The sequence below is a fragment of the Balaenoptera borealis genome, assembly GCF_965194805.1.
Source record: "Balaenoptera borealis genome assembly, chromosome: 8".
NCBI lineage: Eukaryota > Metazoa > Chordata > Mammalia > Artiodactyla > Balaenopteridae > Balaenoptera > Balaenoptera borealis.
The window spans coordinates 33,189,717-33,211,747 of NC_138865.1; the positions used below are offsets into that span (position 1 = coordinate 33,189,717).

At 37.9% G+C, this 22,031-nt stretch overlaps 1 protein-coding gene across 15 annotated transcripts in view; it reads right to left on the minus strand.

Annotated features, from left to right (window-relative positions):
• LOC309633339 (uncharacterized protein) overlaps window positions 1-18,456 on the minus strand; it is a 122,991-nt gene extending 104,535 nt beyond the window's left edge. For 6 of the 15 annotated variants that reach the window (XR_014247430.1, XR_014247431.1, XR_014247432.1 and 3 more), the window contains exon 1: window positions 18,078-18,456. Coding sequence is in view for 2 of the 15 variants with exons in the window: in XM_082402045.1 (XP_082258171.1) it covers window positions 18,078-18,361 (284 nt within the window). In the remaining 13 variants the exon portion in view is untranslated. Of the gene's footprint in view, window positions 1-17,295; window positions 17,347-17,478; window positions 17,564-18,077 lie in introns of all 15 variants that reach the window. The other 9 variants (XR_014247435.1, XR_014247438.1, XR_014247440.1 and 6 more) reach the window with 4 other exon arrangements.
• Window positions 18,457-22,031: the final 3,575 nt, after the last annotated feature.

A 22,031-nucleotide genomic window follows, 5' to 3' on the forward strand; every position in this document is an offset into this window, starting at 1 on the left:
ATATTTTATTAAGGATTTTTGCGTCTATGTTCATCAGTGATATTCACCTGTAATTTTCTTGTGATATCTTAGTCTGGTTTTGGCATCAGGGTGATGGTGGCCTCATAAAATGAGTTAGGAAGTCTTCTTTCCTCTGCAGGTTTTGGAATAGTTTGAGAAGGATGAGTGTTAAGTCTTCTCTAAATGTTTGGTAGAATCACCTGTGAAGCAATCTGTTCCTGGACTTTTGTTTGTTGGGAGTTTTAAAATTACTGATTCAATTTCACTACTGGTAATTTCTTCCTGGTTCAGTCTTGGGAGACTGTACATTCCTAAGAATTTGCATATTTCTTCTAGATTGTCCATTTTATGTCCACTTTAATAGTTGTTTGCAGTAGTTTCTTATGATCTTTTGTATTTCTCTGGCATCGGTTGTAACTTCTCCTTTTTCATTTCTGATTTTATTGATTTGGGCCCTCTTCCTTTTTTGTTGATGAGTCTGGCTAAAGTTTCATCAATGTTGTTTACCTCTTCAAAGACCAGCTTTTAGCTTCATTGATGTTTTCTATATCACCTCACAGCTGTCAGAATGGCTATCAGCAAAAAGAACACAAGTAACAAATGTTGGCGAGGATGTGGAATAAAGGGAACCCTTGTACACTTTTGGTAGGAATGTAAATTGGTGCAGCCACTGTGGAAAACAGTATGGCAGTTCCTTAAAAAATTAAAAATAGGGCTACCATATGATCCAGCAATTCCACTCCTGGGTATATATCCCAAGAAAAGGAAAACGCTAATTTTAAAAGATAACATGCACCTCTATATTCATAGCTGCATTATTTACAATAGCCAAGATGTGGAAGCAACCTAAGTGTCCATCAACAGATGAATGGATAAAGAAAATATGGCATATGTATACAATGTAATATTACTCACCCATAGAAAAGAATGAAATCTTGCCATTTGCAACAACATGGATAGAGCTGGAGTGTATTATGAAGTAAGTGAAGAAAGTCAGACAGAGAAAAACAAATACTGTGTGTTATCACTGTTACATGGAATCTAAACATAAAACAAATGAATGAAAATAACAAAACAGAAATATATGCACAGATACAGAGAAGAAACTAGTGAAGAAACTAGTGATTACCTAATCACTAAGAAACTAGTGATTACCTACCTAGAGAGAAGGGGGGAGGGGCAAGATTAAGGTAGGGGATTAAGAGATACAAACTAATATGTATAAAATAAATAAGCTACACGAATATTGTACAGCACAGGGAATATAGCCAATATTTCAAAATAACTGTAAATGGAGTATAATCTGTAAATATGTTTAATAACTATGTTGTACACTTGAAACCAATATGATATTGTAAATCAACTATATCGCAACTAAAAAAAAGAAAAAAAACGGGGTGTGGGGGGGGGTTCCCTGGCAGTCTAGTGGTTAGGATTTGGTGCTTTCACTGCCATGGCCTGGGTTCAGTCCCTGGTCAGGGAACTGAGATCCTGCAAGGCACGCAGCACAGCCAAAAACAAACAAACAAAAAGGTATCTAGAGGTAAATTCATACACCTCTCCCCCAAAAAAGATACAGACAATCAGAACTGTAAGTAGTAAGGAGACTGAATCAATAATCAAAAATCTTCCAAAAAAGAAAAGCCCTGGACCTGATGGCTTCACTGGCAAATTATACCAAACATTTAAAGAAGAACACTAATCCTTCTCAAACTTTTCCAAATAATTGAAGAGGAGGAAACACATCCTAATTCATTCTGTGAGGCCAAAATAACCCTGATACTAAAGCAAGACAAACACTATAAGAAAACTACAGATCAATATCCTTTACAAACATTGGTGCAAAAATCCTCAAGAAAATACTAGTGAACAGAATTTAGCAAAAATTGGAAGAACTTTACCCCATGACCAATTGGGATTTATTCCTGGAATTCAAGGATGCTTCAACAAACAAAAATCAACCAATATGCCACATCAACAAAATGAAAGAAAAAACACACGAACATCTGAATGATGCAGAAAAGTCATTTAGCAAAATTCAACAGCCTTTCATGATTAAAACCCTCAACAAAATAGGAATAGAAAGAAAGTACCTCCACATAATAAAATCTATACATGAAAAACCCACAGCCACCGTAATTCTTAATGGTGAAAAACTGAAAGTGTTTCCTCTCAGATCAGGAACAAGGCCAGGATGCCCACTTTCACCACGTCTATTCAACATAGTACTGGAAGTTTTAGCCAGAGCAATTAGGCGAGAAAAAGAAATTAAAGGCTTCTAAATTGGAAAGGAAGAACTAAAATTATCTTTGTTTGCAATTAATATGATCTTATATCTAGAAAACCCTAAGATTCCACATCAAAAAAGTTAGAACTAATAAATGAATTCAGCAAAGTGGCAGGATATAAAGTCAACACACAAAAATCAGTTGCATTTCTATGCACAAGCAGTGAGCAATTTGAAAAAGAAAAAATTTTTAAACCCATTTACAATAACATCAAAAAGAATAAAATACTTAGGGATTAGTTTAACCACAAAAGTGAAAGATTTGCAAAATGAAAACTACAAAACATTGCTAAAAGAAATAAAAGAAGACATAAATAAATGGAAATACATCCCAGTTTCATGGACTGAAAGACTTAATATTGTTAAAATGTCACTATTACCCAAAGTTATCCACAGAATCAATATAATACTTATCAATATCCCAAAGATATTTTTGCAAAAATAGAAAAAAACCTAGCCTAAAATTCATATGGAATTTCAAGGGACCTCAGACAGCCCCAAAAAATCTTGAAAAAAACAAAACTGGAGGGCTCACACTTCTTGGTTTCAAAACCTATTACAAAGCTACAGTAATCAAAACAATATAGTATCGGCATAAAGACAGACATATAGAGCAATGGAGTGGATTACAGAGACCAGAAATAAATACATATACAATCAAATGATTTTTGACAAGAATACCAAGACCATTTAATGGGTAAAGGGTAGTCTTTCCAACAAATGGTGCTGTTGAAAGAGGATATACACATACAAAAGAATGACATTTGATCCTTACCTAACACCATATACAGAACTGACTCAAAATGGATCAAGAACATAAATATAAGACCTAAAACAACAAAACTCTTAGAAGAAAACACAAGACAAAAGCTTCCTGATATTTGATTTGGTAATGACTTCTTAGAGAACAACGAGTACTGACAATGATGTGGTGAAATTGGCACCCTTGTGCACTGTCAGTGGGAATCTAAAATGGTACAGCTACAATGGAAAAAAGTATGGAGGTTCCTCAATAAATTAAAAGTAGAATTACCATATTACCTAGAAATTCCACTTCTCGGTATATACTAAAAACAAAGTAGGGTCTTGAAGAGATATTTGTACACACACATTCCTAGCAGCATTATTCATATTATTTAAAACATGGGTGTAACTCAAGGGCCCATCAAATGAGGAATTAATAAACAATATGTGGTATATACTTACAATGGAATATTTCGTTGTTTTATTCTAAAAACTTCCTTTTTAGGAAGGAAATTCTGTAATATGCTACAACATAGACAAACCTTGAATACATTATGTTAAGTGAAATAAACCAGTAACAAAAAGACAAAAACTGTATGAGTCCACTGATATGAGGCATTTACAGTAGTCAAAATCAAAAAGACAGAACATATAATGGTGGTTGCCAGAGGCTGGGGGAATGGAGAAGTTGAGTTGTTTAATAAGTATACAGTTTCAGATTTACAATGAAAAGAGTTATAAGGATGGATGGTGGAGATGGCTGCACAACAATGTGAATGTATTTAGTACCACTGAACTGAATGCTTACAAATTATTAATATGGTAAACTTTATGTTAGATATATATTTAACTCAATAAAAAAGAAAGGTTAAAAAAAAAGAAAGGAAAAAAAAGAGACATCACTGAAAGCTAACATGAAACAAAGCTGTGTCTGGGTCCCAGTCTGCATCCCGTCTGGGTTTGCTGGCATCACAGAAACCCATCTGGGTACTTGGCAAGTTTGAGAATAGGATGTGGGCACCTGTAGGAAAGTTCAATGTGTGCGTGACAAATGCTTCCCTGCCACTTGGAAGGGCACCACACATTGGGTATAATGAATTAAATGGTGCCCCCACTGAATATGTCCATGTTCTAATCCCTGGAACCTGTTAGTGTGACCTTATTTTGGAAAAGGGTCTTCGCATATGTAATTATATCAAAAACTAATTTGCAATCATTCTAGATTATCCAGGTGGGCCCTAAATCTAATGACAAGTGTCCTTATAATAAGAGGAGAAGACACAGACAGAAAGGAGGAGAAGGACCATGTGAAAATGGAGGCAGAGATTGGAGTGCGCAGCCACAAGCCAAGGAATGCCAACAGCCATTCGCTGAAGTTGGAAATTGCAAGGAAAGGAATCTTTTCTAGAGTCTCCAGAGAGATCGTGGCCCTGCAAACACCTTGATTTTGGACTTCTGGCCTCCAAAACGTTGAGAAAATAAATTTCTGCTCTTTTAAGCCAAAAAAGAAAGAAAGAATGGCTGATACCTTCCCAATCTGGGGAGAGAAGATTTGGACATACAAGTTCATGAAGCTAATAAGTCAACACCAAATATCAACCCAAAATGATCTTCTCAAAGACACACTATTAAAAAACTGTGTAAAATCAAAGACAAAGAGAGAATTTTTAAAACTGTCAAGAGAAAAACAAACCCTCACATAATAAAGGAACCCCCAATAAGGCTATCAGTGGATACTCAGTGGAAACCTTGCAAGCGAGGAGAGAGTGGGATGAAAAATTCAAAGCGCAGAAAGAGAAACACTGCCAAAGAAGTTTATCCAGCAAAGCTATCTTTCAGAAACGAAGAAGAGATGTTTGTTCTCAAACAAAAGCTGAGGGAGCTATTCTACACTAGACCTGCCTCACAAAAAATGCTGATAGGATTTCTTCAAGCTGAAAGGAAATGACGGTAATTACTAACATGAGAACATATGAAAATATAAAACATTCTGGTAAAGGTATGTATATAGACAAATTCAGAATACTGTAATATTGTAATACAGTGTTGTGTTAATCACTTTAGTATAAAGGTTAAAGGACAAAATTATTAAAAATGACAATAATATTAATTTGTAAAAATATACAATATACAAAGAGGTAAATTTTGACATGAAAAACATAAAATGTGGGGTCGGGGAGTAAAAGGGTAGCATTTTGGTATGCAATTGAAGTTAAGTTGTCATCAACTTAAAATAAACTGTTACATCTATGTTTTATGTAAGGTTCATGGTAACCACATAGCAAAAACCTACAATAGATACATAACAGTTAAAGAGAGAAGAATCAAAGCTTACATTACAGGAAATCATCAATTCACAAAGAAAGCAAGAGAGGAAGAAAGAACAATGGAATTACAAAAGAGTCAGAAAAATATTAATAAGATGGCATTAGTAAGTCCTTACCCATCAACAGTTATTTTAAATATAAATGGATTAAATTCTCCAGTCAAAAGACAGAGGAGCTGGATTTTTTTAAAAAAAAGATCCAACTAAATGCTCCCTACAGAAAACTCACTTCAGATTCAAAGACACATACAGACTGAAAGTGAAGGGAAAAAAAAATATTTCCTGAAAATGCAAACAACATGAGACCATGGATAGCTATACTTATATCAGAAAAACGACTTTACTTAATTCTTTTAACATTTTTATTGGAGTATAATTGCTTTATAATGATGTGGTAGTTTCTGCTGTATAACAAAGTGAATCAGCTATACATATACATACATCCCCATATCTCCACCCTCTTGCATCTCCCTCCCACCCTCCTTATCCCACCCCTCTAGATGGACACAAAGCACCGAGCTGATCTCTCTGTGCTATGTGCCGTCTTCCCACTAGCTATCTATTTTACATTTGGTAGTGTATATATGTCCATGCCACGCTCTCATTTCTTCCCAGCTTACCCTTCCCCCTCCCCATGTCCTCAAGTCCATTCTCTATGTCTGCATCTTTGACAAAGAGACTTTAACTCAAACACTGTAACAAGAGACAAAGAAGATCATTACATAATGATAAAGGGGTTGATTCACCAAGAGAATATAACAATCGTAAATTCATATGCACCCAACATTGGAGCACCCAAATATATTAACAGTGAAGAAGGCAGAAATAGACAACAATACAATAATAGTAGAAGACTTTACTATCCCACTTTTAACAATGAACAGACCATATAGACAGAAAATCAATAAGGAAACACTGGACTCAAACTATACCTCAGGCCAAATGGACCTAACAGACATATGCAGAATATTCCATCCAAGAGCAGTGGAATACATATTCTTCTCCAGTGCACATGGAACATTCTCCAGGATAGATCATATGCTAGCTCACAAAACAATTCTCAGCAAGTTTAAGAAGACTGAATTGATACCAAACAACTTTTCAAACCATGACGGTATGAAACTAGAAATCAATTAACAGTAGAAAAACTGAAAAACTCAGAAATATGTGGAAATTAAACAGCACACTCTTCAACAACCAGTGGGTCAAAGAAGAAATCAAAACAGAAATAAAATATCTTAAAACAAATGAAAATGGAAACACAACACACTAAAACTTATGGGAAGCAGCAAAAGCAGTTCTAACAGAAGTTTGTAACAATATATGACTATGTTAAGAAAAAATAAATATCTCAAATAAACAACCTAACTTCACACATCAAAAAATTTAAAGAAAAGAACAAACTACACCAAAAGTTAGCAGAGGAAAGGAAACAACAAAAATCAGAGCAGAATCAAATGAAATAGAGACCAGAAAAACAATAGAAAAAAATTGAACAGCACATTAAAAGGATCATACACCATGATCAAGTGGAATTTATCCCTGTGCTGCAAGGATGGTTCAACATATGCAAATCAATAATTGTGATACACCACACTAATAAAATGAAAGATAAAAATAATATAATCATCGCAATAGATGGGGAAAGAGCATTTGATGAAACAAAATATCCTTTCATGATAAAAAAAAAAAAACTCTTCACAAATTGAGTATAGAATACGGGTCATATTCAACAATCCTACAGCTAAAATCACACTCAAGAGTGGAAGGGTGAAAGCTTTTCCTCTAAGATCAGAAACAAGAAAACAAAACAAGGGTACCCAGAGTGGCACCACACATATTCAACATGATACCAGAAGTCCCAACCAGAGAAGTCAGGCAAAAATAAGAAATAAAAGGCATGCAAATCAGAAAGAAAGGAGTAAATCTGTTTGCAGATTTATGATCTCATAGATAAAAAATCCTGAAGACTCCATCAAAAACTGTTAGCACTAATTTTTAAAATTCAGTAAAGTTCCAGGATACAAAAATCAACATCCAGATATCAATTGCATTTCTATACTCTAGCAACCAAATATCTGAAAAAGAAATAAAGAAAACAATCTTATTTATAATAGCATCCAAAATAATTAAATACTTAGGAACAAATTTAACCAAGGAGGCAAAAGATCTGTACACTGCAACTATACGACTTTGATGAAAGAATTTGACAGACACAAATAAATGGAAAGATACCCCATGTTCATGGATCAGAAGAATTAACATTGTTAAAATATCCACATTACCCAAGGCCATCTACAGATTCAATGTCATTCCTATCAAAATTCCAAGGGCATTTTTCACAGAAATAGAAAAAACAATCCTAAAATTCGAATGGAACCACAAAGACCACGAAAAACCAAAGCAATCTTGACAAAGAATAAACAAAGCTGGAGTTACCACACTTCCTGTTTTCAAACCTTATTACAAAGTTATAGTAATCAAAAGAGTATGGCATAAAAACAGACACATAAAACAATGGAACAGAGTAGACAGCCCGGAAATAAACCCACACATATACAGTCAATTATTATTTGACAAGGGAGCCAAGCATACTCACTGGGGAAAGGATAGTCTCTTCAAATAATGGTGTTAGGAAAACTGGATATCACGTGTAGAAGATGAAGCTGGACTCTTAACTTACACCACTCACAAAAATTACCTCAAAATAGATTAAAGACATAAACATAAGACCTGAAACTGTAAAACTCCTAGAAGAGAACATAGGGTAGAAGCTCCTTGACATTTGTCTTAGTGATATGACATCAAAAGCACAAACAACAAAACAAAAATTAAAAAATGGGACGACATCAAACTAAAAACCTTCTGTACAGCAAAGAAACAATTCACAAAATGAAAAGGCAACATATGGAATGAGAGTAATATTTGTAAACAAACTAATAAGGGGTTAATATCCAAAATACATAAGAAATTCATTTAACCCAACAGCAAAAAACCAAGCAATTCAATTTAAAAATGGACAGAAGATCTAAATGGACAGTTTTCCGAAGAACACATATAAATGACCAACAGGTGTATGAAAAGATGCTCAACATCAATAATCATTAATGAAACACAAATCAAAACCACAATAAGATATCACTTCAAACCTATTAGAATGGCTATCATAAAAAAGACACAAGATAAAAGTGGAGGAAAAGGAATGCTTGTACACTGTTGGTGGGAATGTAAATTGGTACAGCCATTATGCAAAACAGTATGCTCAAAAAATTAAAAAGAGAACTACCATATGATCCAGCAATCCCACTTCTGGATATATAGCCAAAGGAAATGGAATAAAATTACTATCTCAAAGAAATATCTGCGCTCCCATATTCACTGAAGCATTATTCACAATAGCCAAGATATGGAAACAACCTTAGTGTCCATCAACAGGAGAATGGTTAAAGAAGATGTGACAAATATATCTATATATATAGATATACACACAATGGAATATTATTTAGCCAAGAAAAAGAATGAAATCTTGCCTTTTGAGCAACATGGATTGACCATGAGGGCATTATGCTAAGTGAAATAAATCAGAAAGACAAATACTGTGTGCTATCACTTATACATGGAATGTAAAAAAGCTGAAACTCACAGAAACAGAGTAGGATGGTAGTTGCCAAGGTCTAGGAATTGGGGGAAATGGGGAGATGTTGATCAAATGGTGGAAACTTCCAGTTATAAGACGAATAAGTTCTGGTCATCTAACGTACAGCATGGCGACTACAGTTAACTATACTGTATCATATACTTCAAAGTTGCTAAAAGAGTAGATCTCAAATGGCTTAACCACACACACACAAAGGTAACTGTGTGAAGGAATGGAAAAGTTAACTGACCATACTGTGATAATCATTTTGCAATTATGTATGTGTAGCAAATCATCACATTGTATACCTTAAACTCACTCAATGTTATATGTTAATTATTTCTCAATGAAGATGGAAAACAAAACAAAACTGCAGTCCACCATTGTTCGCTTAGTTGATCAGACTGGCATCCCAACACAGTCTATTGGAGGAAGCCTCCCCTCACTCACTTTTGGGAGAAGCCTCTGCCTTGTATGTTAACTAGTTATTCTAGTCACTCCTAGAGTCACCAGCCTAAAAAGCAGGTATACTGATCTCAGACAAAAAGAGACTGATGAGATGAATCTGTCCTGGCTAAGGTGCCAACTAGTGAATTATAGCCTTTTCAGACCTATACTATAGCACCTTTAAGTTACAGAAGGAGCTGAGAAGGACCTTAAGGACTACTCCTTCAAGATCCTATAACAATTTAAGTTGGAATACAGCATATGGTAGACACAGCACAAAGTGGCAGCAGCCAAAGTGCAAATGCACCAAGAACTAACAGTGCCTTCTTAGGCAGAACTTGCTGTGTGATAAAATCAGTTAGAAAGCCAAGAGCAGCCCAGAGGTGGCCCCTCCATTGAACACTTGAGTCGTTCTGCTCACTGTGCCAACTGTTCTAAAATTATGTCCAGGATTTAATTTACGGAGGTGACCAAGTGATGATACAGAGAGGCCAATGCCTTTGAAACTCATTAGTTACATTTCCTGAAAGAAGGGGACATGCAACACCACACAGGGCTAGTGGGTAAGTACCAGGTTTGGTCAGGAGGCAGAAGCAGGAACAAGGAGAAAGCCTATGCCAGAGCGTTTATTGGAATTTTGACAGAAAATGTAAGGGAGGGCAGAGTAAACAATTTAGGATTGCTTAGTTTGAATAATTCTGGTGGGTTTTAGGCTATAGGTGTGGTCCCTAGTTGCCTGGTACCTGACCCTGGGACATTTTAGGTCAGGGGAAATATTGGCTTAGTGTGTAAGTTAGATAAATGGGGTAATTGGGGCTCTAGACACCAGACTGGTTGGTTGATTTGCATATGAAAGACAAGCTCCCAGAGAGCCCTTTGCTAGCCCAGTGTGGGGCAGTCTCTCCCTGGCCAGACAGCTTTTTAAGGTGTCAAAACATCACAAAATACAGAAAATGAAAACTTGATTAATACACTGCTGCTGCTCTACATGGCCGTTTGTCCACCAGGCTCACTCATCTCAAGACCCATATGCCAGGACCACACAAATGCTGAAGGAGTGTGAATCTGCCTAGGTACAGACACCCTGAACCCATCTGCACGAAGAGGGGCCAGAAATCATCAACATTTATGGGGATTCTTTGGCCCTAGAGAATGGACCAACTCTAAAAATAGAGTTACCATGTGATCTTGCAATCCCACTCCTGGGCATATATCCAGAGAAAAGTCTAATTTGAAAAGATACATGCACACCAATGTTCACAGTAGCACTATTAACAATACCAAGACATGGAAACAACGTAAGTGTCCATCAACAGATGAATGGATAAAGAAGATGTGCTATTTATATGCAATGGAATATTACTCAGTCATAAAAAGAGAATGAAATAATGCCATTTGCAGCAACATGGATGGACTGAGAGATTATCATACTAAGTGAAGTAAGTCAAACAGAGAAAGATAAATATCATTTGATATCACTTATATGTGGAATCTAAAAAAAAAGATACAAATGAACTTATTTATGAAACAGAAATAGATCCACAGACATAGAAAACAAACTTATGGAACCAAAAGGGAAAGGAGGGGAGGGATAAATTAGGAGTTCAGAATTAACATATACACACGACCATATATATAATAGATAATCAACAAGGACCTACCATATAGCACAGGGAACGATACTCAATATTTTGTAATAACCTGTAAGGGAAAAGAATCTGAAAAGAATCACTTTGCTGTACACCTGAAACTAACACAACATTGTAAATCAACTATACTTCAATAAAAAAAATACAATGCTTCCTTTGGAATTTTCCTGAAGGTCAATGACCAGTGGGTATCTTTACTGTGCATTGGCAGGAGGTTATCTTAACCCATGAACTGATTATTTTGCTATCGATGAATAGAAAATTTAGTCCATACATAACAATTTTTTAAAAGGAGACAATTTATTTTTTAAATATTTATTTATTTATTTGTTTGTTTGTTTGTTTGTTCGGCTGTGTTAGGTCTTAGTTGCTGTGTGCAGGATCTTCGTTGCGGCACGCGGGATCTTTAGTTGTGGCATGCGAGAATCTTTTAGTTTCGGCATGTGGGATCTAGTTCCTTGACCAGAGATCGAACCTGGGCCCCCTGCATTGGGAGCGTAGAGTCTTAACCACTGGACCACCAGGGAAGTCCCAAGACAATTTATTTAAGAAACTGACAATTCGTCCTTATCGTTTTGAGTGCAATTTGAATCCACCCTCACTTCTAAATTCCACTGCCACTTACTTATTGAGTCACTTCACCAACCAGAACAATTACTGTGATCCCCAATTCCACTCTTTCAATCTTGCAGTAGTGCCTCAGCTCAGCTTCTAAAACTGCCATTTTCTTGTTTAAAACCTCGCCTGGGAAACTGTCCAGCTACAGATTGTAATGGTGACCACCTGAATCTGAATCTCTTCAACCTTCCAAACCAGAAGATCAACAATGACAAGTAAAACAACACAAATAAAGAACACTAATAAAATTACTATTGGCCATACTTTAGATATACTAGGGTACAGAGAATACCACGAACTTCTAATTATTTACAAGTAGAGAAATGAAAAACAAATTTCAACAGGCTCTCACTGAGACAGGCCTGGGACCTGGGACCTTTTGCTGCAGTGCTGCAATGCTTGCACCTGGACAAACCTCTCCTCAAGCAAAAAAATACAAAGAAACTATAAGGGGCTAAAGATAACTGCATGCATGCGCAGTTGGGACAAATTATGTACAAAAGATACAAAAAGAACAAAAAACCTCCCTACTGTCATTTCTGAAGACCTAGGAGCAAAAAAACAGGGTGTCCGGAGCAAAAGCAGGGTACTGAGCACGCCCCCTGCACTCAACACCACCAGAGGGGTGGACAAAACACTTAAGCCACCCCTCTGGCCTGACCCCTGGACACCCCCTACGCTCACCCCATATAAAGAACCAGCTCACTTCCCCCCCACCAAGGGAGCAAGTGAGCAAGGGAACCGGTAACTTGTTCTGGCTCCCCACTGCTGCAGCAGGGGCCCCAATAAAGCCTTGCCTGAATTTCTTGTCTGGCCTCTAGTCAATTTCTGTTTATTGAGGAAGGCCAAGAACCCTGGTCGGTATCATCATGGCTGGTAAAAGTCTACAGGCATGAAGAATGAGGGAAGGCGAACTTAAGAGATTCTGTGAAAAAGAAAAGTGGAACAGAAGATGCAGATAAAGATAGACAAAATCACTTCCAGAAAGTGAGATTACAAGAGTAAGTGTCAAAATGTTAAACACAAGTTGAAGAATTGTCAATTTCTGGCATCAGCTATAAGAATTGGGCTTGAAAGTAAGCAGAACTCTAGGTATTAGCCTTTGGGAAGCATTGCTTCTTGGGGGAGAATCTGCCAAATGGAGAAGTGGTGGCAGTGAAAAGAAAGAAGGAAGAAAAAGGAAGAAGTAAAAGTTAAGGATCCTACAGAAACCAAAGACAAACATGTCACACCACCTCTCCTCTCTTTCTGCCGCCATCCCAACCATTACCAACATAATCAAAAATTTTAAATGCATTTTAAAATACTGGTAAAAGAGGGCACTCTTACACCAGGAAAATTATCAACAAAAAGCCTAGGATTGAAAAAAAATTAACTCAATTCAACATAAAGTACTACAAAAAGTAAATAGAAAATTCAAATTAAAATATTTCCTGTGATAGATATTCTTTCCAAAAATTAGTAAGGGAGCAGAAGAATACTGTAACAAACTTCTAAATTGAATTAAATATTCATAAACAAGCAATTAGTTTTAAAACAATAAGTTTTTTAACATTGAATGCATGCATTGAATCAGCAATTTTAAAAACTAATGACAAAACAGGACAAAACACACAAAAAATTCAATGAAAGTCAATCAAGTTCAGAAAACGAATTGAAGAAAAAGACAAATTCCACCAGGGAAGGAAGAACAAATTAGAGGGTGCCCAAGAGAGTACAGATTGGAATAAAATTTTAATAAGGGACTTTGAGGAAAGGCAGGAAGACAACCAAGAGAGTACATCTGAGATTTTTTTCAAAGAGTAAAAATGTTTAAGGAGAAAGTGGATGAAATGCCAGGCAGGCAAGAAAAAAAAATCTGATCTTTATATAATTAGAGTTACTAGAAATGAAAAAGAAACACAACAGAAATAAATATTGATATTTAAATCTGTAAGGCAAGAAAACTACCTGGAAATAAAAGATAACTTAAATTGACATGTTGAGAGGGCCTACCTTGTACCCGGGAAAATGATTCAAAAACAAATCACTTTGAGAAACATGTTAGTAAAACGACTCTAAGGAAAAAAATCATCAGGTCCTCTAAACAAAATAATCAAATTACCTATAATGAGAAGAATATTAGTCTAGCACCAGCCTCTCAAGAGCAGCATACAATGCAAAGCAACAGTGGAACAGCATTTTCAAAATATTCCATAGAACAAAAGTTACCCAAGGTTTTTATATTCAGCCAAGCTGCCTTTAACGTATCAAGTCTATAAGTAAACAGTTTCGACTGTGCAAGAACCCAGGGACTATTGTGCAGGTGAGTCATTCATGAGGAATCTACAATAGGATGAGCTCATGTCAACAGCACACACTGAGGAAACCTTGGTAAATGATTGCTGGTGATTATTTAACATATTTAATTGTAAATCAAATACTAACACAAGAGTAGGGTAATGGGTGAGCGAATAGTGTTTAATTGTTACATGTTCCGAGTATGTGGAAAGAATTCCATTAAAAATGGGAGGAGAAGAGAGGGAGAAGAGTGAAATTTGAAAAAGGTAACTGACTGTTGTATATATGAGTGTCAGTGAGTACCATTTAAAACTGACAGACTAGATAGCAAAAGCTTTTTAAGAAAAAGGAAAATTAAGGGCACTGTAACAGGTATACATATAAAGAGTACTTAGAACAAAACAGAATCTAAAAACCTAATAAAATAATAAAAGGATATTTTGTTATATTTATTGTAAATAAAACATATCAATTATAGCATAAAATAATATGTCAGAATTGAAACAAAATGTACTTGTAACATTAAAAGTACATGGGCAAGGAAAAAAAAAAAAAAGAATGCACCAACTTGATCGACCAGGGTCAAGGCACAAATACCAAGGCCCACAGCCCCTGAATGCCCCACTCAAAATTCTCATAGAGTCTCCCATACACGTACGCACTGATGCCTGAATATTCTTACTTCACACACACACACACACACACACACACACACACACACACACACACACACCAGTGATAAATGCTGATGAATGCTTAATAAAATGCTTTCCAAGGGCAGGTAGGGAAGCTTTGATTTGCGGAGCTTCACAACTTACCTGGTGTAACTATTCTCAGCATGACTAATTTCAACCTGACGTCACAGAGCTGGGAAGAGATATGCACCATTGGCTATACCAAGCTAGTATGGGCCAGTTCCAGCACACCCTATCCCCTTTCATGTGAATATGTGCACACAGTCTGACTGCACCCTGAGTAACACCCTGAACTCTCACCCCAAATATACAAACAAAACCACACTACATATCTCCAGAACATATCTCAGAACATACAATCTTTCATATACACTAAATACACCCATACAACTGCTACCTGAAACCTGAATGTACATACAAAACACCTCTCACTACCTGATTTTTACACAAAAACACTCACCTTGAATGTGCTCAAATACCAACATATGCAACTAACACACTACCTGTATATTCACAACAAATAACCTGTAGACACATAGGCTCTCAAAAAACACCAAGTATACAGTTGTTTCATGAACCACCAAAAAAATACCCACACACAATCCCACAGTCCCAAAATACATATACTCCACAATTCCTGAACACACAACCTATACAGCCTCTCTGTTTCCAAATACATACACTGAACCTCTCCCATATCTCAGAATACACACCCCGTAAGCCCCATGAACCTAAAGACACACACCCAGGCACAAAACAACCAAACTTACCAAATATATAGAGGACCATCCCACGAACATTGAAAATACACATATAAGCAACTCCACCAAGTTCTTCAACCAGTACATTCCAGAAGTGACACAAAGAGGATCCCTGAATACTTTAATACACACACAAAGCCCTTATGCACACTCTCATAAACTAACCATGAACATACACCCCTCATGCTCAGATACATACAAGCCACAAAAACACCAACAATCCCTCAACTGTAGCTACTATACACTCATGACCCCCACACACTCATGGACACACATACCAGCAAATATTCCCAATCTCTAAATATATATATCCCCCCAAACACTATACATCATCCTTACATTTCCAGAATCCAACATTACCACCACAATCCCCAAACATTTCCAAACACAAAAATCCCAGCATTCCGGGAAACCACTGTGACCATTTCTGACAACCTCAAACCCTATGAATTCACCCATGCCCTGATGGCTATACACACAAACCAGTACACACTCCTAAGACACATGGACACATCTCCAGCATATCATATATAAATACACATAAAACCCCTTCCAAGTCCCAAATTACACATCTTAAACCTCCATACCCCTAAATACTTACTTAGAACCATATCATATACTTCCAGTACCAATAAATTCTCCCATTCTCCTGTATACACATAACTCCATTACTATATCAACACAAAAATACTCACTTCCAGATACAAATAACCCCCAATGAAAAATGTAAACACATACTCTAGTAAATATTCATCTAATCGGCTACGCTCCTTGAATACACACACAAACTCAACATACATGTTTCTCACCACAAGCCCCAAATATACCCCCAATTACTCAGCATACTACACATATGGAAATATACCAACCTATAACCAAAAATAAACATAAGGCTTCACACTATCTGCATATACATAATCCCACACTCCCAAATACTCACACTGAAATAACACCACCTGCTTCCAGAATACAGATTCATATAAACCCCACACCAAACAACACATTCATATGCACATATACATTATACCACCAGTCCCATAAAATAGTCATACACCTGCCCTCACACACCCCAAAACACACAATTCCTGAAAACCACCAAAAGAAACGCACATAATACAGCATGCCCTAAATATACAAATGATCCCTCTACATTTCAAAAATAGGCAAAACACATGACCCTACACCAAAAATAATAAACACAAGTACTTTTTCCAACTTTTCCACTATGTACATGCAGCTAACCCTTCAAAACCCACCATCAGACACGCATTTCTAACATGCTGGGAGAAAACACACAAATAAACGCACATTCCCAAAGTCTTACACTACAAATACATAACCCAAACAACTTGACTACATCTGAATTACATCTCAAACCCTCTACATAAACTCAAATACATCCACTCTCACAACAACACACTCATGTCTTCCACTTAACCCCAAATATCCACACAGACACCACCAACCCACAAATACAAATACACTACTCAGATTCTCACCAACTCCATAAATACACAAATAAACCTCACGCCAGGAATTCATGGAAACACATTCCCAATAGACTCCCAAATAATGATATACATAAAACCACCCACTGCCCATGAGGTCCTACAATCCCTGGAAGATCTACAAATACGCATATACAACATGACACTTCCAGATACACATAAACACCCACAACTCCCCAACTGCCAAAAACAAGGATGTAACTTCTTAATATCCTTAAATACAGACACTGAACTCCAACAAGCCACAAACGCACATATATGTAATTCACACTACAAACACACCCACACAGTACTTTCACAACCTCAGAATACAAACATAAACTACCTTAAGCCCCATACGCACCTGCAGTGGTGTGTCATCAAGCAAAGCCTTAATAACCTGAATCAGCACTCCCTAAAGAAATGTGGAGATATATACCATATAATTAATTTTAAAGATATAATGGATGTGTGCACAGAATTTACAAATAACTTAAAATGTACACTATTCTTCACTGTAAATTCTATATACCGAATTGATTCTTACCTACTCCTTTCGTTGATTTTTGCTGAACTTTTGCATCACCAGCCAAACTATGCTTGCAATTCCGTCATGATCTGAGAGTATCAGACTACGAATAAATGCTTATTGTTAGATTCAGGAAACTTACTCCTCTCATTGACAAAAGAGTACAGTTTGAACATAAGTGTTGATTGATATTTTTATGTTAAAAAGTTACTAGTGAAGCTGTGAGGATGTTCGCTAGATCTTCACTCATATTCCAGTGACCTGAGCTACACCTTTGGAACCAGATGAGGGTTTTCAACTCACAAGAACGTCCCTCTAGCTTTTGTACTCTTCAGAACGCGCAGCCTAGAACGGCACCTGGGCACCTGTTTAATAGCTCGCACACACTATTTCCCCCCCACTGTAGGCCCCGCAATCACTGAACCCTTCATGCAGCCGGCTCCCCAGTGGAGCCAATAACCCTGGGGTAAACCCCTCAAGGGAATCGAGCTCTATGGGGGCGTGAATCCACATTGTGGGGAGTCTCCTTACACGGACAAGGGCACAAATAACCCACAGGGTGAACAACAGCGCAGAGCGGTGACACCTGAGGGGTGAAAAGTCCCCGTACCCCTTACCTCAGGGTTCCTGGAATTGACTCTCGAGGCCGCCATGACAGACCCCGCCCCCGCCGGACGGCCGTTGGGGCCCCACCCTCCGCGCTCGCGCATGCGCTCCTGTCTTCTGGAGCCGACTGCCCCAACAGACGCCAGGAGCCATTGGAGGACGGCGGTCCGCGTGCCCGAGAGCCCCGCCCCAGTGGGCGTGCGCAGGTGTGCAGGCGAGGGGCGCGCGGGGATCTGTTCCAGTAGGTCTCTGCAGGAGAGGAGAGAAATGCAGGGTCGGGCACGCTACGGAGCATCTCTGGCGACGCTCCTCGCCGGGAACCTTCGTGACGGTCTCTTCTTAAAACCAGCTCTTGTGAGATGTGCACTCCTGATTTTTATACTGCACACGTGAAACCCATGCACTTAGCTACAAATAGTTCTGGAGAGCTCCGCTCTAAGCACAGTAGCCTCAAATTGGGGCAAGTGCTTTCATGCCCTTTGGACTGCACTTCCTTGGTTCTTCTTTATGCCTTTCAAAAAACAGTAGGTCCTTTTTCCTAGCAAGCCTGAAGTTTCCGCTAAAGAACAATTCTAGCAAAGAATTCAGACCTGGGAAACACTCTTAAGATACTGTCTCCTGACTCCGTTCCTAGAGTTTTTCCAAACGCATTTACTCTACTAGAATATTTTTTCTCAGTGTATTTAATACATGGAGGTTTTTCAATAAATGTTGATTCACAGGTGTTTCCTTTGTACGGTTTTTTTTTTTTTTTTTTTAAATAACTTTGAGAGAGAGTGGACAATCTGGGCCAATTTCAACACAGCAGGTAGTATGGGAACAATTTTACTTTCCCTCCCTCCTTTTTTGTAATATCTTGCAGACTTTCAGTTGGCATTAAAAACAACAACAACAATAAAAATAGTAGCGGGATCAACTTACTGACCTGACTTTGTAATACTTCCCAAAGAAACTTCAATCATCAGATCCTCTTTCTGGTCAATTGCAAGATTAGAGCATTTCTCACTCAACAGGATGCCTCTGAAGACCCCTCACATCTAACAGCACTAAGCGCCTCCAAGTGCACAGACTTGAAAACTCCACAAGACACAAACATGGTATCTCTTCGTTTCTTTAATGTTTCGTGATTGAGTGGAAGATGAACTGTCTTCTGAGGCTTGTGATGCATGTCCAGAGTTGTTTTTTCTCAGTAGTCAATGCCTGCGCGCAGCCTCTGTGCAGGAATAGTCAGAGATCATGATCCAAAGGACTTTTAGATACTCCCTTCTGTGACTGCTCTTCCCAAATTACATTTGGGCTAATTTGATTATCTCTGTCCCTGGGGTGTAGGATTTTGAAGTATTACAAAAGTGATTGCAGAATTGGGACTGGCTAATTTTAGCACAGCGCAATTTTTGTATCAGTGGCCTTGAGAAGAGTCCTTCAAATACTGTATCAGAATTATGAGTGAGAATCTTATAAATAATTGGTTGAATGACTGAACAAAGGGAGGAAGCAACAAGGAAGCCTGCCTTTCTCGAGTGCCTGGGTACAATATTTTGCCTCACCATCCCTCTAGTGTGAAGTTATTGGTTGACAATCATTTAAGTTTTCCTTCATTATAAAAGCTCCAGTACTGACCGTTATTCCCAAATTGTTTATTTTTTTCAGTCCCCAAGAGGAGTTTCTTTAGATATAAAGTTCACCATGATGTTGCTTGAAATATTCTCACCTTATCTTCTCATCTTCTTTTGAGTCAATTTTTCCTGACAAGGGGCAAGGAACTTCTTAAGCACCAACAGGAGTCTCTTTCACACCGTGGAACAGTCCTTCTAAACCTCTGTTTCCTTCCAACACCCCACAATCAGTAGGAGTTGTACTGCTGCTACAGCAGTGAGTGAATCTCGTCTCCCAAGAGATTTGGTTGCCATCCTCTGAGGTTTTCAGCCTTCATCTCCCTTGACAAGTTTCCTAACAGTCCTCTCCTCTCACAACACAAAACACAAGTACTCTTTCATATCATTTTGATAGTGTTAAACTGACTGACATGGATTCTCAATATGAAAAAAATAATCAAACAAGTTTTGTAAAAGGAATGCTACCATGATTCCCGTGCAGATGGGACCATATGCAATGATGAGGCCTAGATTCTAAAGAGCAAGGATAAGAAATGCAGACAGGAAATTAACAAACTTGTAAGCAGGGCTTGCAGGCTAGGATTTAGATGGAAGTGGGTTTGTCTGAATGGGGATTTGTAACTGGTAGATAAACTCTTGGCATTGTGTCAAAGTGCACATCCATTTCATGGGTAGTGGATTTTTAACACCTAGAAAAACCAGGGCTCTAGGATGTTTAGTCCCTTTACCATAAGGAAAGAGAAAAAGATTTTCTGCCTTCTTGTTCCTTACTTCTGTCCTTACCCCTACTAAGCCAAGATATTCAGTGCTTATATGATGGCTCTTCCAAATCCATTTCATCCAAAGAGCCTGCAGATTTTATGTATGTTTACAGTTGTGTTTTCTGCTGGAGCCAATGTGCACACTTGAGTCTCTTTACTCCAAGTTCTCTTTCTCATAAAGATGAGTAACTAATAATAGCTTGGTATGTTTATACTTTCTTGGTAGTGTTGCCAGATAAAATACAGATTTCAAGTTAAATGTAAATTTCAGATAAACAGGGAAAGAATTTGCAGTAAAACTATGTCCAAAATTTGCATGGGACACCGTTATACTAAAAACGAATTCATTGTTTATGTGAAATTCAAAAATCAAAATCAGTTAGGCATTTGTTATTTTTCTTTGCTAGATCGAGCCACCCTATTCTTTCAGGTACTTTGAAACGTAAGAGACTGTAGAAATTCTTGTTCTAGGAATCTAGTGCAGAAACAGAGGAGCCACGATACCCATACAATCATTGGAAATATCCTCAGATATATCAGAACATATATGAAATTTCAACTAGAAAAAAAAATGAAGGCATTTTTAAAAATGAAAACAGATTGCCTTCGTTTTTAGTTGCATGGCGTATCCCTGGAAAGATTTTAATGAAACAGGTAACACTGGTTTCCTCCGGGAAAGAGGTGGGAGGAGGACTCGCCACTGCATATTCCATTTTGCACATTTTAATTTTGAACGATGAGAAGGTGTTGCTCGCTTAAAATATTATACTAAAATCATTTAAAAGGTAAAAAACTAAATGTTTTACAACCATGGAATACTATGAGAAAGACATTTAGTGAATTCTGGTCTTGGACATGGAGGCTGCATGACGGTTTTTTGATGGACGGGGGCTTTCCAGCACAAAGGATCATTAGTAAGGCTGGTCCTGCTGGATGTTGGTTGGAGCACAAGGACCACTCCTTTAGGAGTGATGTACATACAGCAGTCAAAGACACTGGATCTGCTGAGACAATCCTAATTTCAAATACTCAGTTCCATGTGGCCACAAATACCCAAGTGTTTATCAGACTAACAGTTCTGAATTTTGTTCAGAAAGTCTAGTCTCTGCTGAAGTAAGTCAAGAGCCAGGTAGGAAGCAGAGTGTGTTGAGGGACACAAAACTAGGTTGATGGAAAAAGAAGTGAAAGGAAGGGACCGTCAAGTCCAACCTCGGTGCCTTGAATCAAAAAAAACAGTTTATAAACTGCGTAAAGAGGCACACGCCAATTGTGTTGCCACTGTGTGAGGTGGAAGGAACTTCCGGTTCTTGCCTACCTGCCAGAGCCCTCGTGGAATGTCTCCCCACCCCCACCCTACCCAGACCCACGTGCCCTCTGCCCCTCCCCCACTGCAGAATGTTTCAGCCACATTCTACTGTTATGACTCAAACTGCCCCTCCTTCAGTTGGATCCTGAGCGTCTGTTGAAGCAGGTCACTCTCTGGGTCCTGGTCTTGACTTTTCTCATTGAGGCTACCAGGCAGCAGTAGTCCGTGCCCAAGCCTGCAGGATGGCTTCAGCAGGAGGTAAGCCTATAGGCTGGGGGTGTG